This window comes from Nicotiana tomentosiformis, chromosome 3 (genome assembly GCF_000390325.3).
Source record: "Nicotiana tomentosiformis chromosome 3, ASM39032v3, whole genome shotgun sequence".
In the NCBI taxonomy this organism is placed as follows: Eukaryota; Viridiplantae; Streptophyta; class Magnoliopsida; order Solanales; family Solanaceae; genus Nicotiana; species Nicotiana tomentosiformis.
In genome coordinates, this window is record NC_090814.1 from 62,640,999 (window position 1) to 62,655,482 (window position 14,484).

The 14,484-nt window shown below is 40.4% G+C and overlaps 1 protein-coding gene and 1 non-coding gene across 2 annotated transcripts; one reads left to right on the plus strand and one right to left on the minus strand.

Moving 5' to 3' along the window:
* Nucleotides 1-10,587: 10,587 nt before the first annotated feature.
* LOC117277164 (small nucleolar RNA R71) lies at nt 10,588-10,694 on the minus strand. The gene has a single exon (XR_004507441.1). It is a non-coding gene; the product is annotated as a small nucleolar RNA R71 (small nucleolar RNA).
* Nucleotides 10,695-11,613: 919 nt separating this feature from the next.
* Nucleotides 11,614-12,271, plus strand: LOC138907903 (uncharacterized). The gene is made up of 2 exons (XM_070198524.1): nt 11,614-12,002; nt 12,115-12,271. The coding sequence occupies exons 1-2, from the start codon at nt 11,614-11,616 to the stop codon at nt 12,269-12,271; spliced, it is 546 nt and encodes a 181-aa protein (XP_070054625.1).
* The last annotated feature ends 2,213 nt before the right edge of the window (nt 12,272-14,484 follow it).

Consider the following 14,484-nt stretch of genomic DNA (forward strand, 5'->3'; position numbering starts at 1 on the left):
AGATAATATTTAAAAGTATATAAAGTAATTTATTCATGTTACCTCTGAGGTTACAAATATTGATGATCATGAACAACAAGTACAAAGAGGGTTGGATGGTTCAGAAGCTAAAGCAATTGAAGAAAATAATGTTTCGTCGAAAGTCGACAAGTTGGGAATGTTATAACATGTACCTTTGGGGTGAGACTAGGGTGCTTAACATGATAAGGAGATTATGTTATGATTTATATTAGTCCTATGACATCCGTGTGTTATGTTTTGAAGTCAAGCGAGTTGTGGAAAAAAAGTCGCTGAAAGTCATCACAAGTTACATTCATAAGTTTTAATAAAACTTTGGGTCAAATGTAACTGCGATTTTCTCCCAATATACTTAGAGTTATGGGATGTTCCACCAAAGATCTATAAGTCTATTTTCCAATGCATTAAACCGTTTGTCAATACGACATTGGAGTAGAAAGATATGGGCATTTGTGCGATACTGCGCAAGCTGCTAGGTGACAAGTAGGTGTGTCACCTACTTGCTTAAATGAGAGCCCAAAAAATGGGCCATTTCGGGTTGTCCAAAGAGGCCTTTTAAAGGCCTATTTTCTTCATATATTAGACTTAAAATAGAGCATAATAACCAGACATAAGCTCTGCAAAAAAAATCCTCCCAAAAATTTCCCACAAACCCTAATTGATTTTCTCTCCCTTTCAAGTTCTAATTGGAGGTAAAACCTAGAGTTTGAAGAACCAAGATAGGAGCTGAGTTATCCAACAAATAAGGTGAGTTTACTGCTCTCTTTCATCCAATTTTTCTTCTATAAATTCATGGTAAGTCATTCTATACTTGTAAGAACTCACGGGACGGTGATCGGAAGCCGTGAGTTCGAGTAATTCACTTGTAGCAGACTATTTTGTGGACTGTTTTGTGTTGCTATTGGGCTGCGTGTTTTACTACTGTTTTGTAGAGTTTTGGAGGAGGAAGGGGGTTTATAAACACCATATAAATGTAGGGTGGTTGGCTGGTCGTTCGTCATAATATTTTCGGGTCGTTTGACACTACTACGATGGTCGTTTTGTGTATGAAGAGATTGGGGTGTGTTGGGCTGTTTTGTAGTATTTGATGGTGTATATAGGGCTAGAAAATGATGTATATATGTTGTTATTGTTCTGTTCTTGTATTATTGGTGTTATCTTGAATTTGGAGGAAGTAAGGATTATAGGGGAGATGCTGCCCGTTTTAATACAAAATAAGTTTGTCGTTCGTTGTGCGATAGTTGTACCTTTCATAACTTAACGATAGTATTATTATCATTCTTGTAGATTAAGGTGCAAAGAGGTGAGTTCAACTTGGTAATTGGAAAGATTGTGATAAGGTATATTAAGGCTAAGCGCTTCCTTCATTTTGGCATGATCTCGTAGCTACATGTGTTAATAATGAGACATAAAGAGAAGTTCGTATTCATGAATTTATTCACATTATTCTAGTCTCATAAGTTAAAATATTATTCCTTATCGGGACTTCATATTCAGTTTAGTTTTGTCTTTATTCAGTCAAGAGAGCAGAGGGTCTATATATATACACAGTATTACACTATTTTCACCACCATCGAGCTATAATCGGTGGGCAGGCCCCTATTGGGCAACCTCTGATCAGATGGTAAGTTATTTATACCGAGCCTATTGTGGCCGAGTGCTTATGAGCGAGCCTAGGATGGCCGAGATACAGAGCCCAGTATGGCCGAGCACCTATGAGCGAGCCTACTACGGCTGAGCATTTACACGTACCGAGCCTTATAGGGCCGGACATTTGTTTTACTTACTATATTGAAGGAGTTTAGTCACTATCAGCAGGTAAGTATATCTCCAGATCATCTTTGACTCCCAGTTACTTTCAATTATTATATTATCAGTTCAGTTTCGATTTTCAGTTATGTTATTGCCTTACATACTCGGTACATTATTTCATACTGACGTCCCTTTTCCGGGGACGCTGCATTTCATGCATGCAGGTTCAGATAGACAGACGAGTAGACCTCCTCAGTAGGTGTTTCCAGAGTTTAGCCTGATTGGTAAGCTCCACATCCTTCGGAGTTATCGGGTCTAGGTTTTTGTGTGCATCTTATGTATGTATATATATATATAATATGGGTAGGTCGGGGCCCTATTCCAATCACAATATATCTATCAGTAGAGGCTTGTAGACATATCATGTTGGTTAGTGCAGTATGTTGGGTTTGTAGGCCTGGTATGTATAATTTGGTGGTTTGTCAGCTGTAGTAGCTATGACGGCCTTTTCAGCCTAGCTTTATATTGATGTTTAGTTAGCGCTAGTTTCCATTCAGTTTTATATTTTGCTTCGCAAATTGTCTTGCAAGGTGGCCCCATGGCCAAAGTATGACATTATATGTTCAGAGTCCCTTAGTCGCAATTTGGTACGCCAGGTTAGGTGAGGCACCGGGTGCTTGTCTCGCTCCTAGGTTCGGGGCGTGACACCGATGACTGGTAAAGACCTTACTAGGAACACCATATAAATAATGCCGCCAGATCTTCAATGCATGAACAATGGCTGCCAACTCAAATTAGTGGACTGGATAATTCTTCTCATGAGTCTTCAATTGTCGAGACGCATAGGCAATCACCCTACCTTCAAAAGTAGTCTTGAGCTTTTGAAAGCTCGACTCACACTCCTCGGTCCATATGAAAGGATCTGGTCATAGGTGCAACAATAGACGAGAAGCCCTCTACGAAACAACGATAATACCCGGCCAAACCAAGGAAACTCCGAATCTCACTAGCTAAAGACGGTCTGGGCCAACTCTGCAGCACCTCAATCTTCTTCAGATCTACCTTGATCCCCTCACTTGACACCACATGACCCCAAAACGCCACCGAATTGAGCCAGAATTCACACTTTAAAAACTTTGCATATAACTTCTTCTCCCTCAAGGTCTGTAGCATGATCCTCAAATGCTGCTCATGATCTTCCCGACTGCGGGAGTATACCAAGATGTCATCAAAAAACACAATGATTAATGAATCAAGATAAGGCTGGAATACACTGTTCATCAGGTGCATAAATATTGTTGGGGCGTTGGTCTAACCAAATGAAATCAAGAGGAACTCGTAGTGACCATACCGAGTCTTAAAGGCAGCCTTCGGAATATTCGGATCCCAAATCTTCAACTGATGATAACCTGACCACAAATCAATCTTTGAGAACACTTTGGCACCCTGTAGCTGATCAAATAGGTCATCAATGCATGGCAATAGATACATGTTCTTCACTGTAACCTTGTTCAATTGACGATAATCAATACACATGCACATAGATCCATCCATCTTCTTCACAAACAAGACCGGAGTACCCCATGGAGAAATACTAGGATGAATGAATCTCGTATCAAGCAACTCTTGTAACTGCTCCTTTAACTCTTTCAGATCTGCTGGGGCTATACGATATGGTGGAATAGAGATATGCTGAGTGCCCGGTAACAAGTCAATACCAAAATCAATATCCCCATCGAGCGGGAGGCCAGGAAGATATGCTGGGAATATATCTAGAAAGTCTCTCACTATCAGAACTGACTCAACGGTAGGAGTGCCAGCACTAACATCCCGTAAAAAGGCTAGATAAGCATTACACCCTTCCTCAACCATCCTCTAAGCCTTTAGAAATAATATAACCCTGCTAGGAACATAATCTAATGCACCCCTCCACTCTAACCATGGTAAACCTGGCATATCCAGCGTCACAATCTTGGCGTGACAATCAAGAATAGCATGATAGGGCGACAACCAGTCCATGCACAAGATAACATCAAAGTCTATCATACTAAGTAACAACCGATCAACTCTGGTCTCAAAACCACCAATATCAACTAGAAATGACCGATACACATGGTCCACAACAATAGAAATCTCTTACAGATGTAGACACATAAATAGGAGAACTCAAGAAATCACGCGATATATCCAAATACGGAGCAAAGTAAGATGACACATATGAATAAGTGGATCCTGGATCAAATAAGACTGATGTATCTCTATGGCAAACCGCAACCATAACTAGAAGAGCATAGAATCTAGCATGGCCTCCTCCTATAGGGAAACCTCTACCCGCCCGTCCTCCATCCCTAGCTGGCTGAGCGGGTGGAATGGCAACTAGGGCAGCAATCATGGCCTGAGAAGTTTGCGGACCTAATTGAATACGTGGAGCCTGAGTAGTCTGGGAGGTGCACCCCTACTGAGTCTAGGGCAGTCTCTAACCATGTGGCGGGTATCACCAAACTCAAAACAAGATCTCGATAGGTGTGGTGGCTGGGACTGGCTCGGGCCTGGTCGGCTGGACTGACCGCTGAAGGCACCCCGTGTAGGAGGTGCACTAGACAGTGACTGAGCAAAGTGTCCAACCTGGGACCTCAATACAACTGGAGCACCACTTGAAGCTGGAAGTGCTGAATGAATTGGTCGACTCACATAGCCCCTACCATGACGGGCTGAAACTGCAGCGTGACCACCACTAAATCCCACTGTGCCCCGAGTCCTCTTGGCCTCCCTATCCTCTCTATTACGGTCTCGCATACCCTCCAACCTCCGTGCAATCTCAAGCACCTGCTGATACGAAGTGTTTGACTCCAACTTCCTAGCCACGATGAATCTAATACTTTGGTTGAGCCCCTCGATGAATCGACGGACTCGCTCTCTGACTGTAGCAACCAAGGCTGGTGCATGCCTGGATAAATCACTGAATCAGACAGCATACTACGACACTTACATAGTACCCTGGTGCAGCCGCTTAAACTCCGTGCTTCAAGCATCCCGAAAGGTCTGAGGAACAAACTCTCTGAAAACCGATTCTATGTAAGTGAAGCCGCCTCGGCTGGGCTACCCACCTCGTACGCCCGCTACCACTGAGATACCGCTCTCTTTAGTTGGAACGTAGTAAAAGCAACCCCACTCGTCTCCACAATGCCCATAGTGCAGAGAATGCGGTGACACTCTTCAAGAAAACCATGTGCATCCTCTAAAGCCAAACCATTGAAAGTAGGAGGATGGTACTTCTTGAACCTCTCGAGCATGAGCTACTCCTCCTTAGATGTTGTTTCCCTAACCACGGGCTGAACAGGAGCAACAGGCTATACCGGTATAACCACTGGGACCCGATCAACCTGGACCCGCTGCTTTGGGGTACATGCCACGGGAGTCTGTGCTCCTCCCCTAGCCTGAGATATGGCTGGTGCAAGTGGGATCAACCCCGCATGAGCTAAGGTACTAAACATGCTCATGAACTGTGCAAGGGTCTCCTGAAGTGCTGGGGTTGAAATAGGCGCCTCGAGTGTCTGACCCTTGACTGGAGCTACTGGTGGCTCCTCTGTTGCAGCTCGGGCAGGTGCTCTGGTTGTACTGCATGCTGTCCTTGTCCTCTGCCCCGGCACTTGCCTCTCGCGCTTCTAGCAGGGGGCGCAGGTGTCCTCACCATCTGTGAGAGAATAGAAAGTCAAAGATTTAGTTTTTGAAATCAACCACTTCGCATGATAAGGAATCAAAGAAGTAAAGTTTTCCTAACAGTTCTGTAGCCTCTCGAAGATAAGTACAGACGTCTCCGTACCGATCTACAAGACTCTACTAAACCTACTTATGGCTCGTAACACCTATGAACCTAGAGCTCGGATACCAACTTGTCATGACCCCATTTTCCCTCCGTAGGAAGTTGTGATGGCACCTAGTCTCAACGACTAGGTAAGACTAATATTTGACAGCAATTAAACAAATGTAAATAACAAAATAATCAACCTAGTTTGATAAACTCATATAACTACTAAAAACAAAAATCTCAACCATATAATTCCTAAGAACTATGGAACAAAGTCATAAGCACTATGGAATAACTAAAACATATGGTACATCATTGTTTGCGAGAAAATACAACAATAACTGAGAATAAGGGAAGGGGACTCCAAGGCCCATGGACGCCGAGCAGGCATACCTTAAAGTCTCCAGTAAATGCAGCTAGCAAGAAAATCTCTATCTACCCGCACGAGCTGACGTACCTGGATCTGCATAAAAAGATGTGCAGAAGCATAGTATAAGTATACCACAACGGTACCCAGCAAGTATCAAGCCTAACCTCAGTAGAGTAGTGACGACGCCAGGTCAAGACACCTCCTAGGATATGAAATAGACAATATAAAATGAAATATGGATATAAAATGGAAAGTAAGAAAGCAACTAATACGGAATGAGATGATATCATGACCTAATACCGGAAAATAACCAGTAGAAATAGCATAAAAGAAGCAACTAAAGGACTACAGTGATCATATACTGACAACAACAGATAGAACACTAAGGAATGAAACAGCAGATATATTTCCTACCAAAACACTTTGCAACATGAAATAACAGCAAGAATCACATCGAGGTACCGTCTCGTGTATAATGAAATCAAAACCGAGGTACCACCTCGTATAATCAAGAATCACAACCGAGGTATCGCCTCGAAGTCACGTTTCTTAATTTTCAATCATAATCTTTCCTTATAACGCCGCGTGAGCCTTGCATTTGAAAATAGGTTTTGAAAATAGTTTTCCCGAAATAGCTACACGCACTTTAGCCCACCTTATGACGCCGTATGGCTTCACGTAGTTCCCCTACAAGTAATCACGCACTTAAATCCCACCTTATACCACTGCATTCACATCAACCCAAGCCTTATACCACCGTATACTCATCAATATCATATCACAATAACAACTCGCACCACAAGTGCCCACATATCACAACTCGCCAATAACAACAATATCAATGTCTCCATAACAATAGTACATGGCTCCACCATAATATATACAAGAATACCAACAACAATAATGGAAGGAAAATGCTCAATAATATAGATGTTTCAACAATAACCAACATCGCCTCAACATATAAACAACTTTCACAAATTCTACACCAAATAACTTAACAATGAGAAAATAATGTATAATCACGATATTAGATTAGACTAGCTCACAATAGAGGAAATAATCTTCAATAATGAATCTCAAATAATGGGAGTCAACAAGTAAAGGGGGTAACATGAACAATTAATTCAAACAATTATAGATAACAATGAAGAGATAACATGTAACAATAAAGGGGCAACAAGTTCAACTAAAGCATGAGAGCAATTTAGCAAGTAAGATGTAGAACAAATACTAAACAAGTCAACTAAGGTATTTAAGAATAATCTAACACAATTAAGGATGATTTGACTATGAGAATTTAGAACATAATATATCATTTCAATTAAAGCACGAAAATAGTCTAAGTAGCCTAAACCAGTCAAATACTATGTACAACTTGTGTGCCCACTCGTCACCTTGCGTACTCGAATTTTACTTAGCACAATTGAATCAAACAATACCAATCCTAAGGGGTAGTTCCCCCCACACGAAGTTAGGCAAGACACTTACCTCAACTAGGCCAATTCAACACTCGAAAATAGCTTTTCCCTTAAAATCGCCCTTCACATGGCTCAAATCTAACCAAAATTGACTCAATATTATCAAACAATGCTAGGAAATTCAATTATAATAGATACAGTTAAGATTTTAAAACATTTTTCAAAAGTCAACTCGGGGCGCGCCCAGTCAAAACCCGGTAGATTCCGTCTACCCATGACCCCACAAGTTTAAATATGTGATTAGTTCCAAAATTCGAGTCCAAATCGACTCTAAAAACTCAATTTCTTATTTTTCAAAAACTTGACAAAGTTTCATTAATTTCTACTTTGATTCACATGATTTTGATGTTAAAATCTAAGATATGTTGATGAAATTTGATTAGAAATAGATTAGAATCACTTACCCAAGGTTTGTTGATGAAAACCCTCTCTCCAAATCGCCTCCTACCGAGTCTAGAGTTAAAAAATGAGAGAATAAACTCAAATATTGATGGTAGGCTATAATCTCCTATTTTAGTCACTTATTGCACTCTAATATACTGCACTTTATTCGTGTTTGAGATTTAATTGGTAGTGTTTTGCACTTATTATGTGTTTTATGCCTTGTAGGAGTGATTCCGAGCTATGTAGATGTTATGGAATGAATTCGAGCTATTTGGAGCTTTGAAATCTGAGTAAAAGCCCAAGGGATTAAGCCGAGATCATGTTCGGGGGTCGAGGACCAAGTCTGGAAGTCAAAAAACCTGATGTGTACTGTATGAACCATGGCCGGATAAACCCCTTATCAAGGAGTTCCTGAAGCTGCTCCTTTAATTCCTTCAACTCAACTGGTGCCATGCAATATGGCACCAGCTGAGTTAAAGGAATTGAAGGAGAAACTTCAGGAACTCCTTGATAAGGGGTTTATCCGTCCATGGTTCATACAGTACACATCAGGGCCTGCGCCTCTCATAAGCCTCCCACCATCTGAAGGTAGCTCCAAAAAACTGAAAAGTAGTGAACGAGACCCCACTGGTCATCAGAATACCCGCTGTCCGAAGCATCCACTCGCACTTATCCAGAAAGTCCTAAGCATCCTCTGACTCAGCAGCCGCCGTAATCGGAAGCACCTGGATCTGCACACAATTAAAGTTGGAGCCTTACTTTGAGAAAACCCTACTGTTGCAGCGCGTGGGGCACCGCGACTACCTATTTCATGCAGCCTAACAGATGTTTAGCTCTTTGGATTTTCCCAATAATGCCCCGCATGGCGCGTCGCCCCATGCGGCGCGCCTGTGCAACTTTTACAGAGTGAATGTCCTATTTCGGCAAGGAGAATGTGGTTTCATCTAGACCCGACCCGACCCTACTTGGTATAAATACATGGAAAGATGTTATTTTCTAGACTTTTGACATACATTGGACCTAAGGAGGCTAAGGAGGAGTTGGAAGAATACAAGCACAAAGATTTCATCATTCCTTCCTCACTCAAGACCCGAGTTATGATTGAATTTATGTTTTCCTATACTTTACTTATATTTTGATAAATTGCTCCATATCTATGGAGTAGTTCTCTTTATGGTTTGATGGATTTGGTGTATTGATGATTATTTGTGGATTATAACTCTAGTTTTACGTATTGAAGCATTTTGGATGATTTAATTGTTGCATCTATATTCACTAGTTCATGTAATCGAGAGAGTCATAACTTGTGATATCTTTGCATTATATTGTTGGTTGAGTTCATTAATACTTCTTAGTAATCGAAAGAGGCTAGTTGAATCATTGATTAAACCTAGTTAGGAGGGTAATCGAGAGAGGTTCTCCTAAAGACCAATCCACTACGCATTCTTGCATATCTTCACGTGCTTAAATTGGTTCATTTTGTGAGGTTACAACTTAATCGATAGAGGTTCTCCTAAAGACCAATCCATTACTCATTCTTGCATATATTCACGTGCTTAAATTGGTTCATCTTGTGAGGTTAAGACTTAATCGAGAGAGGAGTTTTTGCTGAACGTTTGAACTAATAATTGAGTGAATTCGAGAGACTCACTTGAACATTATAAGTGAATTATCTAGAGTTAGAACCCAAATAATTATCTAGCACTTATCCTGTCAAAACCCTACCTTCTCCCATTGATAATCTTATTTTCTTATTCCTTGCTTCAATTGTCATTAGTCAATAACTTAAGGTTCTTAGTTAATTTTAGTTAGAAATCATATAAATATCAATTGTTGATCATCTTGGATAGCAACCAAGCTAGAAATTATGAGAACACTATTTAAATCCAATCCATGTAGATACGATATTATACTATACTATATTTGATTAGCCAGCATAATTTAGGTGTGTGTTCCGAGCTCGTCAAATTTTGGCTTCGTTGCCTGGGATTGGCAATCAATAGTGTTTGAAATAATTTGTAGTGATAATTCAGGAATTTTTATTTTTATTTTGTTGTTATTTTTCCCTTTTTACGTTTGGTATTTGTTGACTATGCACAGGTTATAGGTTTAGAGTGGCACATGACTCGAGCTTCTGCGAAAGAAGTGCTACAATATGAGCCAGAGATAGAAAAACAACAGCGACAGCTGAGGAAGAAAAGAGATCTCACCGAGACATCAGAAAAGGTTGGGCAATCCTCAACCAAAGAAACTATGGGGTCCAACAACGGGAAAAAGTTGCACGGGATGCTGAGGAAGTAGCTATTAGAGATGCACAGATTATCTATGAAGAAGAGAGGGGTCAGAGAATTGCTCAAAATTAACCCATGGCTGCAGACCAGTTCGAAAATATAGCTCCCGTGCCTGGGAGACCGCTGGGCGATTATGCTAGACCAGTGTACAATCAAGGATTATCAATTGTTAGACCACCTCCAATTGCAGCAAACAATTTCGAATTGAAGTAAGGGTTGCTTCAAACCCTTCAGAATTATTGTGTCTTTAGAGGGAAGATGAATGAAGATCCAAATACACATCTGATGGACTTTAAGGAAATTATGAACACCTTTCAATACAATGGTGTGTCACAAGATGCAGTGTACTTAAGCACATTCCCCTTCACACTCAAAGATGATGCAAAACAGTGGCTTCGAAGCTTACCCACGGGATCGATTAGAACATGGGAGGAGATAATCAGAAAATTCCTTGATAAATATTTCTCCTCAGCTAAAACGGGCAAGCTTAGAAGAGAAATCCATAACTTCTGCCAGAAAGAGACTGGAACTGTTTTTGAAGCATGGTAGAGGTTTATAGAGATAGTTAGAAAGTGTCAACATGGTAGAATTGAATTCTGGATGCAACTCTAGGACTTTTGGGATGGATTGACACTGGCCGCATGCAGAACATTGAGCAGTGCAGCTGCAGGCCCATAGATGAAGAAGACTCCAAAGGAGATAGTTACAATTCTTGATGAGTTGTCTGAAGATGCAAACCAGTTGCCCTCTGAGAGTGCTGAAAGAAAAAGATCAACTGATGTTCACCAAGTGGATGCTAATACATTTGTGCAGGTATAGCTTGATGCTATGGCGAAATAAATATGAAAGATGACCTTAGCCTCGATATAAAATGAGCCTCATGCAGCTTGTGATATATGTGGAAGAGGACACCCTACTTATGAGTGTCAAGCCTCATCTGAGGAAGTGAATGCTATGGGAAATTACAATTTTAATGTAATGGGTCAGAGGCGCCCCTGGTTTTCATGGAGTTCACCTAGAGGTATTGCAAACGCTTGACAACAAAATAACTCTAGACCCCAGGGACCAAGAGCTCCAGCATACCAAAATTAGCAGAGGCAGAAATATCAGCCTCAACAGGCCATTCAGCCTGGTCTAGAGGATCTAATAAAGGCCTTTATTATCAAGACAGATGAGAGGCTGGACGCCCATGGAGAAGCTATCAAAGAACTGGACATATCTTTTCGAAACCTCGAGAGACAAGTGGGGACAAATTACAACAATATTATCTGAGAGGGCCGCAGGAACTCGATACTCAGAGAAATCCTAAAGAAACAGTGAATGCTATGACTCTGAGAAGTGGGCAAGTGTTGAAAGATCCTATCCCAATCCAAAATGATGTGAAACTGGAAAAAGAATGTGGGGAGCAGCTGAAGAATGATGTTCATAAAAAGAAGAAGGGTCAGATGAAAGCTGAGAAAAAAGAAGGGAGAAACTTCAAGAAAGGAGGAACATGATGAGAGTGAGCATATGTCGGCGCTACCTTTCCCTCAAAATCTATATAGAGAAAAGCTAGACAAGCAGTTTAGGAGATTTCTGAATGCTCTGAAACAGGTTCATGTAAACTTACCATTCACACAAGTGCTCTCACAAATGTCTGTTTATGCCAAATTCTTGAAGGAAATCCTTACAAAGAAGAGGAAGATAGAAAAGACCTTAGTGGTCAAGATTATAGAGCATTGCAGTGCGATATTACAAAACAAACTCCCACAAAAGTGTGGAGATCCAGGTAGTTTTACTATATCTTGCTCTGTAGGAACTATTCATTTTGATAAATCATTATGTGATTTTGGTGCCTCAATTAATTTAATGCCTCTATCTATTTACAAGAAATTGGAGAAGGAGATTGGAGAGATAAGGTCTGCACCAATATCGTTGTAGCTGGCAGACCAAACGACTTTAATACCCAAGGGGATAGTGGAAGATGTGTTAGTTCGGTAGATAAGTTCGTATTTCCTGTGGATTTTATAGTGGTGAAAATGGAGGAAAACAAGGAGGTCCCCCTTATATAGGAAGACCATTCTTAGCAACATGTAGAGCAAAATTGGATATACATGAGACAAAACTCATGCTTAGAGTGGGTGAGGAGACTGTGACTTTCAAGATGTATGTAGAAAAGGGGGCATAAAAGGAAAAACCAGTTGTGAGTGTTGAGCAGAAAGTGAAGGGCTCAAAAGAGAAGGATGCGATGAGAGAGAAAGATAAGTGTGGGGTGTACCCCAAAAGGGCTGAGAAGAAGTTGTATGCATGGATGTGTGTATTAGTTCGGGTGCGAGGAATGGAGCCCGACTTCGACTCAGACCCCGACTAGATGTTCAGGGAAGTTTCCTTTACCTTATGCTTTTTAATTATGTGTCATGGGGACATGCCACAACTTGAAGTGTGGGGTGGGGTATATTTGTATGTATGTATGTATATTAGCATTCCTTTTTGTTAGTTGTAGTAGTTGGATATAGAAACAATTATAGAAAAAAAAATATAATTTTTAAAACTTTCGATTTTTCCCGACGATGGATATCATCGACATGTTTCTTGAGGGATTAAAATCGAAAGGAAAAGACAAAATGACTTTGTTTTATAAGGTAGTGTAATAATTTCCCCTTGGTTTTTCTTTGTGCCGCGGTTCTTTTCCAAGGGTTTTGTTTGAACCGGGTGTAGTTAGTTTTTTTTAGGAGTAGGAAACTTTGGGTTGTGATTTGAGTTGAAAGCAATATCTCTTGACTTTATTATGCCTTGAGAATAGTAAGTGCTTTAGCTGTGACACTTAGGCTCAATTATTTACTCTTATATAAGTACCTTAAATTGTATGATCTTAACTTTTCTTAACTGCATTGACTAGAGTATCATGATTGTCCGATCCTGAGTGAGTTATGTGCCTTGTGTGAGTGAGGTCTTGTGTTATTCTGTGCATTGCATTTGATGTCTATAACTTTCCTCGTGTGTTTGCAAAGCGAAATAGTAGTTTTATTTAGTCTTTGAAGTGATATAGACATTTATTTGTTGAGCCAATGATATGTTTACCCACCTAAGTGTTATGTATCTTAGTTAACCCCATTGAGCCTGTAATCCTGTTTTTTTGGCAACCACATTTCAAGCCTTGCCCATTTGTTTGAATTGACCATCTATTTGAACCTCGTACCTCTCGTGAGCACTTGAATTTGTTATGAACTTTGTAAAAGTTGAAGTGTGGGGTGATTGGTTTGGCTTTTGAGTGGAACTATTGAAATAAGGATAAGGGTGCAATGTTTTGAAAATGTAAGAGTCACTTGAATTGAAAAATAAAAGAAAAATATAAGTGTATGATTGTGAAAAAATTATTCCTTGATAGTGGTTACTTGATGTAATTGTGCTTAATGAAGTAGGGAGTTAATGTATATTGATGTGAAGGTGGAGTTATGGTTTGACATAAGTTTGGGGTTTTGAATGGTTAATTGTATGTATTAAAGTGCTTAGGGAGATGTAGTCACTCTTATATCCAAATGTATCCTACCCATCCTGCAGCCTACATTACAACCAATTAAAGTCCTACTTGATCCTTGACTGAATGAGCTCAATTAGTAGAGTAGCACACTACGAGCAAGTCTATGGTACGTCTTTTGTGGCATATGATGAGTTCCTAATTGTTCTGAAATTTTATTGTGTGTGGAACTATTCTCTATTGTTGTGTGAGGGCACTTGAGTCATGATGGAAAGGTAATGTCGTTGACCTCTATGTTAGAGTAAGTGAGCGAGTTGTGAAAAATGTGTGGTGCTTGTGAGTCACATCTTGAGGCGAGGATGTTACGGTATTGTGCTTATTCTATTTTAAATATTCTTGGTTTGATGAGTTATGAGAGATGTTGAAAAAGGTCGTGTCTATATGAAGTGTAGTTTGATTGCTCGAGGACGAGCAATGGTTTAAGTGTGGGGTGTTGATGGTAGGCTATAATCTTGTGTTTTAGTCACTTATTGCACTCTAATTCACCGCACTTTATTCGTGTTTGAGCTTTAATTGGTAGTGTTTTGCACTTATTGTGTGTTTTCATTGTAGGAGTGATACTGATCTATGTAGATGTTATGGAATGAATTCAAGCTATTTGGACCTTTGAAGCCTGAGTAAAATCCCAAGGGATTAAGCCGGGATCGTGTTCGAGGGTCGAGGACCAAGTCTAGAAATCAAAAATTTAAGTTGGAGCCGTACTCTGAGAAAACCCCACTACCGCGGTGCGTGGGGCGCCACAGCTACCTATTTCCTGCTGCCTGACCGATGTTTAGCTCTCTAGATTTTCCCACTAATGCCCCACATGGCGCCTCGCCCCATGTGGTATGCCTGTGTAATTTTTACTGAGTGAATTACATGCT

Bases quoted from the DNA above. Each gene is read 5' to 3' on its own strand.
- LOC138907903 (XM_070198524.1), top strand. From the start codon at position 11,614: ATGTCGGCGCTACCTTTCCCTCAAAATCTATATAGAGAAAAGCTAGAC. The intron at 12,003-12,114 runs GTCTGCACCAAT...TGGATTTTATAG, and splicing joins AAGGAGATTGGAGAGATAAG to TGGTGAAAATGGAGGAAAAC.